Raw genomic sequence first — 14,247 nt, forward strand, 5'->3', positions numbered from 1 at the left:
AAACCAAAGCTGCAGCTCTGTGAGCAAGACAGCAAGACCCCTGGCAGATTCAAGTAAAGGAGGGCCGTGATTTCCTTTCTGCCACCAAGCAACCTGAGCTCCTGCTGCAACACCAAACTGAAGCTCTCACGGCACCGCCCAGTTCAATGCGGACAACCCACTGATCGGAACTCGAACGCGCCAACATGGCCGAATCGTATCCGTCCCTGTCGCAATGCGCTCTTGTCGCCGGCGCACTCAAAGTTCTTCTCTTCCCGGCCTAGTGAGTGGACTGCCGACACCTCCGACGAAACCACCGCAACTGACACGTCGCGCAGCAAATCCACCGATTTCGAAGTCCACCGGAACTGGCTCGCCATCACCAATAGCCTGCCCTTGCCCGAGTGGTACTACGAGAAAACGTCGGAATGGACTCTCGACTACCCCCCCTTCTTCGCCTACTTCGAATGGGCCATGTCCCAGGTCGCGAAGCTGGTCGACCCGTCCATGGTCAAGGTCTACAACCTGGAATACGATAGTTGGCAGACGGTGTACTTTCAGCGATGGACCGTCATCATTTCCGAGTTGGTGCTGGTCTTTGCGCTGCAGCGGTGAGTGTTGTATTCCTACACGTCGTGAACGATCCGGAAAGCTCATAAAGTGTCAGGTTCATCGATACCGCGACAGGCGCCACGAGACGAGCTGCACAGGCTGCCGCAATCTCAATCCTGCTTTCGCCCGGCCTCCTCATCATTGACCACATCCACTTCCAGTATAACGGAGCCATGTACGGCGTCCTCATTCTCTCTCTTGTTCTAGCCAGGTCCAAGTCGGGCTTGCTGGCTAGTGGATTGGTGTTTGCGGCGTTGCTGTGCATGAAGCACATTTACCTATACTTGGCACCGGCCTATTTCGTCTTCTTGCTTCGGGCATACTGCCTGTCGCCCAAGTCAATTTTCAGAATCCAGTTTCTTAACTGCATCAAGCTTGGCGCAGGCATTGTAGCCATTTTCGGGGCCGCGTTTGGGCCGTTCGCCGCCTTGGGCCAACTTCCACAGATGCTGAGTCGGTTGTTCCCCTTCTCGCGCGGCCTCTGTCACGCCTACTGGGCCCCCAACGTATGGGCGCTTTACTCCTTTGCAGACCGTCTTCTCATTTACGGTAAGTTGCTGAGGCCGAGACGCGTGGTACTGGGCTAATACATCGACAGTCGCACCCCGCTTCAATCTCCCCGTTAAGGCTGAAGCAATCAACAGCGTCACAAGAGGACTCGTGGGAGACACCGCATTCGCGGTTCTGCCAGAGATCAGCCCGCGAACCTGCTTTGCTCTAACGCTATTCTTCCAGGCTCTACCCTTGGTTAAACTGTTCTTCCAGGCACCGCCCACATGGGATGCCTTCATTGGCGCAGTGACTCTGTGCGGCTATGCATCGTTCCTCTTTGGGTGGCATGTCCACGAGAAGGCCATTCTCCTGGTCATTATTCCGTTCAGCCTCATCGCACTCAAGGATCGCCGTTACCTTGGCGCTTTCCGGCCCCTGGCCGTGGCTGGACACGTCTCTCTCTTCCCCCTCCTGTTCACTCCAGCAGAATTCCCGATCAAGACAGTCTACACCATTTTCTGGTTGATCTTGTTCCTCATGGTGTTCGACCGCCTAGCACCGGCGTCGCGAAAGGCGAGGTTTTTCCTGCTGGACCGATTCAGCACGTTCTACATCGCGATCAGCATACCGCTGATTTTGTATTGCTCGCTGCTTCACCAGATTGTGTTTGGGAAGCGGTATGAGTTCCTGCCACTGATGTTCACCAGCTCTTACTGTGCTGTGGGGGTTGTCGGCAGCTGGATCGGCTTCATGGTCGTCTATTTCACATCATGAAACGAAAGAAATTCGCTTTAAAGGCGATGTGTTAGTTGCAGTTAGCATTGAAAGAAATGTCAAAAACAAGACTAAAACCATGTTGCGGGCGAAACTTTCGCGTGCCAGTCGTGACGGCTCAGTCGCCGGAAGTCTAAAAGCGACGCTTCGTCCCGTGGGGGCGCCGAAGCCGGGAACCAATCAAAACTCGAGACTCACGTGTCCGGAGGCTGACAGCAGCACCAACTCCACTAGCCCATGTCCCAGGCGAGGAACAACATTTTGGAGCTAACGGCTGAGCAGGGGGACCGGGGGTCGTGGGCCCCTTGGACACAACCCATTGTCTGCTCTTGACAAACGAAATAACTAAACAAACACATGCAGTCCACAGTTTGGGCCATGCAATATCGTAATTCACTTAATTGACTACTGCAAAATGCATTCGTGAAGAAATGACTTACACGGAGACCGGAGGACCGGGGCGGCCTTGACGGGCGGTCCCGGAGTTGATATCACGACAAAACTCGCTGCATAGTTGTCGGAGACTTTCCAGAAAAGGTTTAAATCAAATCGAAGCCCGCCCATTGTATATTTGAGTGGTTTAAAACTCGTTTTAACGTGCCGTTGTGGTCGAATGGTGCTCATCCGGGGCCGGTCCCGAGGAGGCGATTGACGAAAAACAGCCTACCCGTCAAGGCCGGACGACGCACCAGACATATTCCGTGATAAAACAGCCAAATTGCCGTCTTTATTGTTGGTTGAGTGCTCAATCTAATGCCCCGGCCGCGGCGAGCTCAACGAGTACAAAGTCGCGGGTGGACGACGCGGTTGTGGAATTCCCGAGGTGGACGGAGTCGTGGCGGGTGGAGGAGGGTGAGGAGGCCTGGTGCGCAGCGCTGGGAGATGGGATGCGGAGGCACCGTGGGCCGAACGGGCCAAGCGGGCCAGGACCGCTTTTCACTGGCGCCCTTCTTCTTTTTCCCTTTTCCTTTCCTCCCCAAGCTCACCACTCCTTTCCCACCTTTTGTTTTTTTCCCTCGACGTTTCACCCACGACTTGAAGGCTGCGCGTTTTCCTCCATCCGCCCTCGACCACAACCACGACCACCAATCTCGGCCATTTACGCCTACATCAAGGGTCTCCGACACGTCCTCTGCGAGCCGCACCGCGTCCGCGAGTCTCGCGTGTAAGTGCACCGCCAACCCGTCCTACCCTGCCCGACACCACGACCGCGCCTCCGCTTGCTCCGGCCACGACCACAACAATCCTCCAGGACCACCACAACGCGCCTGCTTCGACCGGCAAATGTTTCTCGGCATCTTCTAGCACCACTTACACCGGTTGAAGAGAAGGAAGGCTGGATTTAGCCTCGCTGCGCATTCGGGCCCCGACTTTCGGACCATGCCATTGTAGCCCACCGCCACCATGGTACGGGTCCCCTACGCGTCTTTCGAGGTCGCAAAACTAAACAAGAGCTCAGGTTCTATTCAAGCGCAAACCGGTGCAGTTCCTGCAACCCAAAAACATCAAGGATGACAATGCAGAGGTTCGCGAAGTGACATTCACAAACGATGCGACGAGTACTGATCCAGGCCTTCAGGTCTGGCATATCCGACAGACCGGTGAGGTCTTTGCCCACTATGACGACTATCTCACCAGGTGAGTTCTATTTTTTCGTGTCTTTGCGAGCGCTCCGAGCTAACTCGGCGAAGAATGGATTTCTACAAACAGGTACGTCCCCAGCAAGGTGGGGCTAGGGGCCAAGACTAACTGGCAGCGCGGCAGCGGCGATTCATTTGCCAGATCACAGGGCACTCTGGCCTAACCTTTTTCGAAGCTCTGAAAAGCGAAGTCCGTCTTTCCAGTCCTGCTTCCGCACAAACATGCTGACAACATAACAGCTTGCCGGTGCCGAGGAGGTCGAGCAGGCCTTTCCCGAAGCCCTCAAGGGCCCGGTCCTGCGTCGCGTCCAGTTCCAAACGGTTTCGCGAATCGATACGCTCGTCGATATAGTGTTTGAGGAATTCAGGGCGGACTACTACCCGGGTGAGGCTGTGACGGTCAGCACGGCAGACGGCGAAAGACTGCAAGGAGTTGTCCGAGAGAAGACCCGATTCGGCGGCAAAGTGCTCCCCGACGGCACACAGACTTCCCCGTACACCCGATACACGGTTAGCCTCGACGATCGACCCGGAGTCGAAGCCGTTGTCGACGACGAACACATATTTCGCGATCGCAAGATCTTCACGAAGTCGGTTCTACGGTCATTCATCAAGAAGACTGTGACACGCGAGGCCTGGAACGGAGCGCCATGGCTTGTGAGGCATGATGTTGCGGCGCAATACCACATTGACTCCCGAGTCCCGCCTCATCTCCGCTACGATACCAAGTTGATGGAGCGAAAGCAACTGCAGGCCCAGAAGCGGGCAAGCCATACCCCAACGCAAGAGGCCAACGGTGCCAACGGAGCCAATGGCGCCATGCAGAACGGGCCTGCGCGATTACCCGAACTGAAACCTGCGCCAAAGAACCAAAAGGGGAAGCACCAGTCTCCAGAATTTCCGCAAGGTCAGAACGGATCACCAGGCATGCTATCAGGACCCGAGGCTGGCATTTTCCATGCGCCGCCGCACAAGAACCCCTTTCAACTGCCGCTTAACTTCCGGAATCAACAGCTTCCTCATTCGATGACTGCTCCGGAGTCGCCACCGCCACCTCCGCCGCCAAAGTATCCGATCGAGGACCTGCAAGTGCCGTTGAGAGAGGGCATCATCAGACCGCCTTTGGCGTTCCTCTGCAACGATCCCCCAACCAGCTCCGACGTGGCTGTAAATGGCAGCGCCAGTATACGCGACAAGCTGTCAATGAAGTCGGTGGGCTCGTTCTTGGAGACTTGGGACACGCTCAACGTCTACTGCGAAATATTCAAACTCGACTCATTCACATTTGACGACTTTGTAGAATCAATGTGTGTTGCTTCTGAGGAGACCACGGTTCAGTTATTTGAAGAGATTCATTGTGCTGTTTTGAAACAGCTTGTCAGCGCAGAGGCAGACGGTGGCAAGGTGAATGTCTCGTTGCCCGATTTGGACGACGAAGAAGAGGACTCTGAGGAAGAGGAGGAGGAGGAGGACAAGGAGCCAACCCCAGAGCCCGACCGACCACCTGCAAGAGCCACACGAAGCAGTCTTGCTAAAGCCGAGGCTGAGAGACTGCTGGCGGAGGCGAGAGCTGCCGAAAAGGAAAGCCAAAATGTGGAGCCCGAAATCAAGCATCGCGCGGAAGACGTCCTTGAAGACTACGACTGGATCGAGGAACTGAGGAAGAGAAATTTCCAGAACGGCGGCTGGGAAAGAATCATGGTTGGCCTACTGCACCAGCTTTCAAAGAACGAGCGACTTCAGGAGTCCTGCGAAGATTTGCTCGCTCAACTCTGCCCCCCGGATGTGGAGCCCACACAGGATACGGTGCGGGAACACTATGCCAACCTTGACGCCAACTGCCGGGTTCAGGCGCTGCAGGTTATTTGCATGCTCACAACACAAACCAAGGCTATGCGCACTTACATGGAGGAGTGCAGCGAGCAAATGACTGCATTCCGGAAGGAGAAGATTGATTGGCAGCGACAAAGGAAGCAGGCGTAAGTGCATCATCACATCATTCTTGCGTTAATACTGACCCTCCCACAGAATCGAGGAGCTGCGTGCCCTCAATGATCAACGCAAGATTCTACTCCCCGACAACATGCCGCCATCACCGCCTCCCGAGCAAACCAAACCGGAGGAAGACGTCAAGATGACAGATGCGGACGAGTCCACAGCTGACGCGGAAGATGAAGTAGCTGACTCTGATGACGAGGGAGCCCCGCGGAGGAATTTCCGACGCGCCAACGACCGTGCAGCAGAAAGGCAGCGAAAGCGCAAGGAGGAAAAGGAGAGGAAAGAGAAGGCCGCCGAAGCCGCAAAGGTGCCCAAGCAATCGAAGCAGTTCTTGAAGGTCCTCAAAGACATACAGAAGAAGGAGGACCTCGTCAAGCAGTGCGAGGAGGAGATTGCCGTCATCGACAATGACCTGCGCGAGGCCGACTGTGGTCGAACTCGTGTCCTAGGCAAGGATAGGTTCTGGAACCGGTACTATTGGTTTGAGCGAAACGGAATGCCGTATGGAGGACTTCCGGACAGCTCGACCGCTGCCGCTGAATACGCCAACGGATGCATATGGGTACAAGGCCCTGATGATCTGGAGCGCGAAGGCTACATCGACGCCGACCCCGAGTTTCAAGCAGAGTACAAGAAGAAATTCGACATGACCGTATCCGAACGCAAGAAAATGGAAGAAGGCGCCACCAGCGTTTTCAACGCACACCAATGGGGTTACTACAGCGAGCCCGAGCAGGTTGATGAGCTGCTCAAGTGGCTGGATCCTCGCGGCTTTAATGAGCTGAGGCTCAGAAAGGAAATCGTGGCTTTCAGGGATAAGATTGTCCAGCACATGGAAAATCGAAAGAAGTACCTCGCCAGCGCCGAGCCGGAGGAGAAGGAGGAGGAAAAGGAGAAGAAGGAAAACAGAAGAGATTCTAAGCGGATGAGCACGAGAGGTCGCAATCACCAGCCGACGCCGGAGCCGACAAATTACCGCTGTCTTGCTTGGGAAAACACGACGGCAATGGAGGAATTGGGTCATCTTCATTCTGAGCCACCGCCGCCCCCAAGGCCTAGGAAGCAGACGACCAAGAAGAGACAGGCCGTTGAGCCGTCACCCGAGCCCGCACCGGCGCCAAAGACAAGACGGCGCAAGTAGTCGGAGTACCAAATCATCCCCGGCTAGGGACTACCCCGGCGTTCACTGTAATTATAGATTTTTGCTCATGACGATGCAAAGAAAATCCGGGTGCGGTATGAGCTGCCCAGCTAGAACTGGTTGGAGTTTCTTTAACTGAAAGGGTTTGTTTCAACGGACTTGGCAGAAGAGAAGGGTGTTATGGTAACTGAAAAGAAGAAAAAAGGTCACATTTCCATTATGGTGGAGAGGTATAACTGGCCGGCTGGAAAGGGTTTCAAGCATTGGGCGGTTCTGGGAGGCGCATGTGGTCTGCATATTAGCTACATGGGACAAGGACTATAGACTCTCCAAAACTAAAAAAGTTGATTGTTCAATCACATGCTTCCCACAATGTTCTCTGATATGTCGGTGGTTCAGAGATATGCCGGTAAGCTTATCCGGCGAGGTTTGGGTCTTGGAGAGTAGCTGTGGCGATCGCCAGGCGATACTTGATGCCAACCCCAGCCATTCGAACCATTGGCCAAACTTTCAGTAATCTGTTTCCTAATACAGAGTATTTTACCGCTTCTCCATGGGGTTGAAGTGGAGCATCCTATTTGAGAAGTCAAAAAGTTGGAGTGCTTTGGTGCTGTTGAGCTGTAGATTGCGGGGATGGTTAGAAGATACCTACCCCCCTTTCCTTGGTAAGGTCTTGGCCCCAAGTGCCGGCCTTGGTTTGAGGACGAAGCCGGGGTAATGCAAACCGAATGAACACAGTGAAGCAGAACAGCCATCGATGAGACCATCTTTCCATCCCTCCCCCAGACTCTTGACAGATCAGCACTGAGTCCTTGTTGTCTCGGGGTATCATTGTGATGCCTCCCCCGCGTAATCCGGGGTAAATCCTTGGCGCCCATCCATCCACCTCGTCCGTTACAGGTTTAAAGACGGCGTATTTCACCCCGCAAAATGGCTCGATAGTCCGAGGTAGATGTTGTAAATCGTAGCCGTCAGCCCTATATCTCTCTGCCTCTCTCGCCGCTGCTCTTCCACTCCGTTGATCCATTATTTTGGAACCCCTATCTTTCTCGAGCAGCAGCAGCAGTTTGAAGCACTTACACCCTCGCGCAAGATGAAGAAAGAAGAGAAGGCGGAAGTCGCCTTGGAGCATGCTGATAACGTGCCCGAAGACCAAGATGGCAACCCCAAACATGCGTCCCTCGACGCCGCCGCCAAGGGTCAAGGTGTATCCGGTTACGAGACCTTGACGCTGTGGGAGACCATGAAGGCCTTCAAGCTCTGCTCCGCCACCTGCTTTGCCGTCGCCTTCAGCGCTGCGACGGATGGGTATCAAATCGGGTGAGTATGGGCTATTTCTGTGTCAAGTATTGTTATAACTTCAAGCCATAACTGGCAGAATCAACCGTCCGAGGCATGTCTCCACCCCCGACGAGGGAGACAATTTGTGAAGAAAATATCACAAAGAAAAGGAAGGCAGAGGCTGTTGAACCACTAGCTGATGATATGTATTAAAAGCATCAACGGCAACATCATAGCCAACCCTGGGTTCATAAAACAATTCGCCACGGAGACAACCGCCAGCGGCGAGCCCAACCTCGCGGCCCCGATCCTCAGCGCCTGGAGCTCCATAATGTCCGTCGGCCAAATCATCGGCATGACCACCGTTCCCTTCCTCTCGGACCGCTTCGGCCGCAAGGGCGCCATGTACTGGTACTGGTTCGTCCTCTCCATGAGCGTCCTGTGCGAGTCCCTGGCCCGTACCTGGCCCGTCTGGCTGGTTGCGAAGCTGCTCGCCGGCGTCGGCGTAGGGTGCCTGCAGTCCACGGTGCCGACGTACATCGCCGAGGTGGCGCCCACGCGCATCCGCGGCGGCTTGCTGCTGGCGTACAACTTTTGGTTCGCGCTGGGGCAGTTCTTCGCACCCGTGGCGCTGCAGGTCATGTCCAAGTACGCTCCGGAGGACTGGCTGACGCCCATATACACACAATGGAGCCAGATCGGCCTCATGATCATCATCTACGCCCTGGTCCCAGAGTCCCCCGCCTGGTGCGTCACGAGGGGCAAGCTCGACTCCGCGAGGAAGAGCCTGCGCCGGCTGTACCGCGGCGTCGAAGACTACGACCTGGAGCAGCAGCTCCAGCTGCTCGTCATCGCCGTCGACCACGAGCTCGAGGTTGCGCGCATGCAGAGGAACGTCAAGTGGCACGCCATCTTCAGGGGCGTCGACGGCCGGCGCACCGTCACGGCGCTGTGGACGCTCATGACGCAGCAGTTTGTGGGGCTGACGCTGTTCTCGACGTTCGCGTCCTACTTCTTCAAGCAGGCCGGCATCCAGGACCCTTTCCAGGCGACGTGCATCACCTCGGGGATCAACATCGCGTCAGGCCTCGTCCTTATCATGATCGCGGACAGGGTCGGGCGGCGCTGGATCTCGTGCACCGGGTCGACACTGTCGTGGGCCGCGTGCGTGGCGATCGGGATTCTCGGGGTCGTGCCGAGGCAGGGCCCGACATTTGTCTTGCTCGTTACCTTTGCCTGTTTATGGAGTGAGTTTCTCTTCCTCTTCTCCTCTTGTGCTTGACTTCTTGGGCTGACATTTGTGGACAGATATTGGCATGACCGCCAACGGGGCGACGGGTTGGGGCTTCATCGGCGAGATCTCCTCGCAGAGGCTTCGACCCTACACTGCCGGCTTCGGTGCCGCCTCTACAGCCGTCGCAGGGGTTGTCATGAATGTGCTGACTCCTTACATGGTTGACGGAAACCGCTGGAACTGGGAGCTCAAGACGGCCTGGTTCTACACCGGTGTCGGCCTCCCGTTTGTGGTTGCCATGTGGTTCATCATCCCTGAGACCAAGGGGTATGTTGATGTCGCGTTTGTCAAAGCTATGGCGACCGGTGTCACTAACGTGGTTGAAATAGACGCTCCGCTGCCGAGCTGGACGAGCTGTTCGAGCGTGGAATCAAGCCTTGGAGGTTCCACAAGACCGAGACGGCAACTGAACGTCTCGTCAACGCAAACCACGACCAGGGGATTCCCGACAAGAGAGATGTGTGATGGTGTTCGATACTTGAATTGGGTTGGGTTTATATGTATGGTTGTCACTGATGGTTAGGAAGCCATCATTTACATTGTTTCGTCCGGGCTTGGGCTTCGTCTCACAGTTTCGCTACGCTCGTGGCTCACAGTCTCCTCTCTGCCGTGCGGGGATGCATCAGAAGACTCGCCTTCTTGCCAATTTTGCTCCCTCAATCTCCTCTCGTCTTCCTGCGCAGACTCTCGGGCCCCTTTCGGGCTCGATGTTCGCGCAGCTGTGAAAATCACTTCGGCGACTCTTGCAATCATCCTGGTGAAGGTGCCGCCCTTGTTCCATCTGACCAACTGACACAGCCGCCCCACCATCCTGCGCGCCTCTCTTTTGCATCTGGACTCTACCTGGTCTTCGTTAAAGCCATATGGTTTCCGGTTTGGCTCGTCTGATACGAGAACTGCAGCCTGCTGTCTGCGGTCGATCTCTATGCACTTTAATATACTAGCGAGGGATGCGTAAGAATACTCATCATCTTGCGTAGCACGTGCGGTTAATGCCTGACTGGTTCTCAAGTCAGTACTGTAGGTCTCCTGTGGACCAGGCAGCTGCGGAGGGACCCTCTTCTGCGTTATGAATCTCATGAATGCTGCGGCGTAGCCAGTGAAGTTACCCTCATTATCCCGGGGGAGAAAGGTGTTGTTCTTGAAATACTTTCGCACCAACCTCCTGCGTCGCTTGTTCTCGTTCACCCCACTCGAGGAACGTTTTAGATTTTTTGGAGGCTTGACTTCCGTGGTTCTCAGGGGCTCCGAGGACGGTTGAGATAGACCATCTCCCTTGTGTGGCACTTCGTTCCTTTGCTCAGTACGTCCTGCATTACCATATGTTGGGGACTCCTCCCTACGGTCCGGATTATCTGCTGTCTTTGGTTTAAATCCGGCCCATTCGTGACGGCGTGCCTTTTGCAGGAATTCTTCCGAGATTTCGTATCCTGTCATTGAATCCGGCTGTTTCTTTGGCACCAGGTGTCTGAAGTTGTAATACCGGACCTCCTTCGCCAGCGCGTCGGCTTTCTCGTTCCCTTCGATACCGACGTGGCCGGGACACCAACGAACTAGAGCCCTGACCCCCTTGGCATCCAGCTCGAAAGATACGTCCACGGCACGCTTTATTAGTTGGTCGGAAGCGTCCTGCTCGGCCGCCATCAGCCTGCGGATGCTATCCTGGCAATCCGTGAACACGGTCACCAGCCTCAATTCTGGGAGGAGGCACGATAGAAGCACGGCCGTCTCGAGGGCTGTGACAACGGCAAAGAGCTCCGCCGTTCGAAAGTCCGGACACGCCAGTATCTGGAACGCGCGCGAGTGCCACTGGTCCGTTCCCAGGCATGGCCACGGCTTCCAGAAGACGGCGGCGCCGGCTGGTTGCGACGGGTTCGACGCACCGGGGCAGTACTTGCCTTTTGGGAACGAGGCGTCGGTGAAGAGGTTGAGAAAGTATGGACTCGGCGGTCCCACTGATGCGGTTGATGGAAGACTGCACGCGTGATGCTTGGGGAAGATGAGGAGGTCACCTTGGAATTTGGGGCCCAGGGGAGCGGTGTCTTCTTCATTGACGACAGGAAGCTCGTCGCTTGTATCCATGGCATTTTCCAGAACAAGTTGAGTACTCTGGTGCTTGATGGTTTGTTCGAACGTAGTGGGTTCCATTGTGGTTGTTGGCTTCGGCGCCCTAACTTGGACCTTGGCGACCTGACAAGGCTAATCGGTCTGCAGTCGCTCGTTCGTTTCAAGACTATACACTGCTTATACTTCAATACGCCGAGGCTTTAGTTTCAATGCTCGTTGAGGTTTTTCTTGAGGCCAAAAAGGAATAGCCTCTTAGGGTGGTTAGTCTCCAGCTTACTTGATCGCCAGCAACTGGTTGACCTATGCGATTTGAAGGCAGATATAACATATAGCTTCAACAGAGGAATAAAAAGCCCAATAAACGGAACTCCATGGTGTTCAAATAAATGGCTGTAGCAGGGGCATGGAGATATGGTCACTTCAAAGTTTTCTCCGATTACCATCTGGCCATGCTTCCGAAGCTGTTCATTTTTGAGTTGACCAGGATCGTGGGACCCAACCACCCGCCCCATGGTTCATAGATACCTTTTGGCCCTTTCATATCGGAAGGAAACTGAATTGTAATAACCAACAGAGTTTGATATCCAGAGGTTCATTTCAGATAGCAATGGCTTAATGCCCTTCGGAGTTGCTCTCCAAGTAGTGTGCGGACACTGCGAGGCAGGATTTCTTAGCTAATCGACCGAGCATCAACCTCGGGAGCCGATTGCTAAATGAGCAGCGACCTTTTATTCATGTCGAAGATGAGAAAATACAATGAGGCAATTCACATGTACCCGTTGCAGGAGGCGGCAGATAGGGGGTTCTTGTTCCACAACAACGGGTTCGGTGTCGGCTCTCTAGAATAAACACCGGTATTTATGACGTCATTTAGACCACCCCACCAATCATGGCTTCCCGGTCCCGGTCACTGCAGTTTTGGCTCCGCTAGAGGGATTCCGGGGCATTAGGCCGTTCTCGGCTACTAATCCCCCTAGCTCGCTCGCATTCCCGATTGGGAAAGCGAAATATCACTTCAGCTGGCAGCCTGGTGCCTAGGGATATCCAGACTTCACTCGCGGCATCGAACAATCCTACCTTTCGTGAAGCTCGAGGAATCAATTTGAGATTTAATCTTTTTAATAGAGTCTGACTCAAGCTGTCATAACCCCAGGAGCCATCCCAGCGGCCAAAGAAGCTCACCCCCCTGGTTCTGGGGATCGAATCCACCCATCGTGAACGGGCACCTGGAGAAAGTCCCTGAGGGGTGGCATCAAGACACATACCTAAATCGTCACGCTGCATCATCTGCATCATGCCGGCGTTAACCTCATCCACCTCCCCCGATGCAGAAGGCACACTCCCCCTGAGGTTCGTTGACTCCGCCCACGCGGAGCCCAGAAAGAAGAAGAACCATAAGAAGAGCCGAGGCGGGTGCGTGGCATGTAAGAAGAGGAAAGTAAAGGTCCGTCTCTTCGGTTTTATCCTGCCCATGTTTTCCCTGCTGATGCCCACCCCGGACTCAGTGTGACGAGCAGCTCCCATGTACAAACTGCCTCAGACGGAACGAGACATGCGCATCGTCCCAAAAGTCCGCGACGCCAGAGACGCAGGCTTCATCTCCCGCACCTACGCCCGTTGACAGCTCGGGGCCCGTGAACCTCCTTCACATGGAATTATTCCACCACTTCCAGCACACAACCGCCCCGTCCCTCTGCTTCGCGGAAATATGGGCCGCCATCACGCCACTCGCATTCAAGGTATGAGCCAAGAAAAGAAAAACCACGTACAGCGCCCTCGCTCACCAAGGGCTGCAGGAGGAGTACCTCATGACCGCCATGCTGGCTGTCTCCGCGCGCCACCTCGGCATGCTGCGGCCGCGGGAACCCGCGTACGCGCAGGCGGCGATGGCCCTCGTATCCCGGAGCTGCGCCCTGTTCAGCACCGAGCTGGACCGCGGGGACGACCTCGACAACTACGACCCGCTCTTCTTCATGGCCCAGCTGATCCACTACCTCGCGTGGTGCAACCTGGAGTTCCTGGAGCTCCCGCGGGCCCCGGGAGGGGGCGACGGCCGCCGTCCCCTGGACCTCTCGGGGGACCAGCTCTTCCTCCTGGGCTCCGGCGTGAGGGTGTTCCTCTCGGGGACGAGGGCGCAGGGGACCAACAGCATCTTTGCCAAAATGTGGCAGGACACCCGCTGCCGTGCGCTTGACACGGCTGTTGCGGAGCAGGGGATGGACAGCGAAGGCATCGTCGAGGCGTTCATGGAGCGCTTCGACGAGCTGACGCCCGGAAGCAGCCCGGGCCACGCGCCGGAGGGCCGGGGATGCCCCCCTGACCAGGGGGATGCGGAGCGCACCGCCTTCCGAGGCATCGTCGAGCGGCTATCCGTAATGATGGCGCTCTGGAAGCATCGCGATGCTGGTTTCCCGCCGCTCGAGAGGACCGACATCGAGCGCTACGTCCTCGCCTTCCCGCTCTTCTGCTTCGGGCGCTTCCTGGACATGATCGGCGCGAACGACTCGAGGGCCCTGCTTGTGATGCACCACTTTTACAGGACCTCGCGGCTGCTCCTGGGGGAGGAGACATGGTGGTCTTCGGAGAGGTCGAAGGTCATGGAGGGCTTGACCTTGCGCGAGCTGGAGAGTAGAGGCGTGGCGGTCTCGGTGAGAGGAGTGGGATCCTAGGAGTGCTGCACCCCTCTCTGCACATTCATAATCAGAATTCAAAAGATTTCAGCGGCCGCGGTTTTTTTTATATGTAGTTCCTGGTTCAAATCTGGGCATCGTGGGTAGAGGATCGGCGTCCTGTAGGCAATATACGTATCGTCCCAGGACGTGGGTGTAAAAGTGACGATATCGCCGTCGCCGTCCCGGAGATCGAGTCTCCGAGCTCCTCTGCTGCCGCTTCTCGTCTGCCCGTATTCTAACTGAATGATCTGACAGTAGGGCTGGGAGCGACGTGAATCCCAAGTTTCTTCATCAATT

At 55.6% G+C, this 14,247-nt stretch overlaps 4 protein-coding genes across 4 annotated transcripts; all 4 read left to right on the forward strand.

Moving 5' to 3' along the window:
- Positions 1 to 185: 185 nt before the first annotated feature.
- EsH8_IV_001001 (dolichyl-P-Glc:Glc1Man(9)GlcNAc(2)-PP-dolichol alpha-1,3-glucosyltransferase) lies at positions 186 to 1,857 on the forward strand (the record flags this gene model as incomplete). Its single annotated transcript, XM_083265891.1, has 4 exons — positions 186 to 262; positions 318 to 590; positions 647 to 1,140; positions 1,190 to 1,857. The coding sequence occupies 4 exons, from the start codon at positions 186 to 188 to the stop codon at positions 1,855 to 1,857; spliced, it is 1,512 nt and encodes a 503-aa protein (XP_083124786.1).
- A 1,404-nt stretch (positions 1,858 to 3,261) lies between these two features.
- Positions 3,262 to 6,636, forward strand: EsH8_IV_001002 (uncharacterized protein; the record flags this gene model as incomplete). Its single annotated transcript, XM_083265892.1, has 7 exons — positions 3,262 to 3,264; positions 3,317 to 3,382; positions 3,437 to 3,495; positions 3,549 to 3,567; positions 3,622 to 3,687; positions 3,738 to 5,476; positions 5,526 to 6,636. The coding sequence occupies 7 exons, from the start codon at positions 3,262 to 3,264 to the stop codon at positions 6,634 to 6,636; spliced, it is 3,063 nt and encodes a 1,020-aa protein (XP_083124787.1).
- A 1,093-nt stretch (positions 6,637 to 7,729) lies between these two features.
- On the forward strand, positions 7,730 to 9,676 carry EsH8_IV_001003 (uncharacterized protein; the record flags this gene model as incomplete). Its single annotated transcript, XM_083265893.1, has 4 exons — positions 7,730 to 7,956; positions 8,134 to 9,164; positions 9,226 to 9,478; positions 9,541 to 9,676. 4 exons carry the CDS (start codon positions 7,730 to 7,732, stop codon positions 9,674 to 9,676), a joined length of 1,647 nt encoding a protein of 548 aa, XP_083124788.1.
- Positions 9,677 to 12,572: 2,896 nt separating this feature from the next.
- Positions 12,573 to 13,947, forward strand: EsH8_IV_001004 (Zn(II)2Cys6 transcription factor domain-containing protein; the record flags this gene model as incomplete). The annotated part of the gene is made up of 3 exons (XM_083265894.1): positions 12,573 to 12,722; positions 12,784 to 13,017; positions 13,075 to 13,947. The coding sequence occupies 3 exons, from the start codon at positions 12,573 to 12,575 to the stop codon at positions 13,945 to 13,947; spliced, it is 1,257 nt and encodes a 418-aa protein (XP_083124789.1).
- Between the last annotated feature and the right edge of the window lie 300 nt (positions 13,948 to 14,247).

This window comes from Colletotrichum jinshuiense, chromosome 4 (assembly GCF_051148585.1).
Source record: "Colletotrichum jinshuiense chromosome 4, complete sequence".
NCBI classification, from domain to species: domain Eukaryota; kingdom Fungi; phylum Ascomycota; class Sordariomycetes; order Glomerellales; family Glomerellaceae; genus Colletotrichum; species Colletotrichum jinshuiense.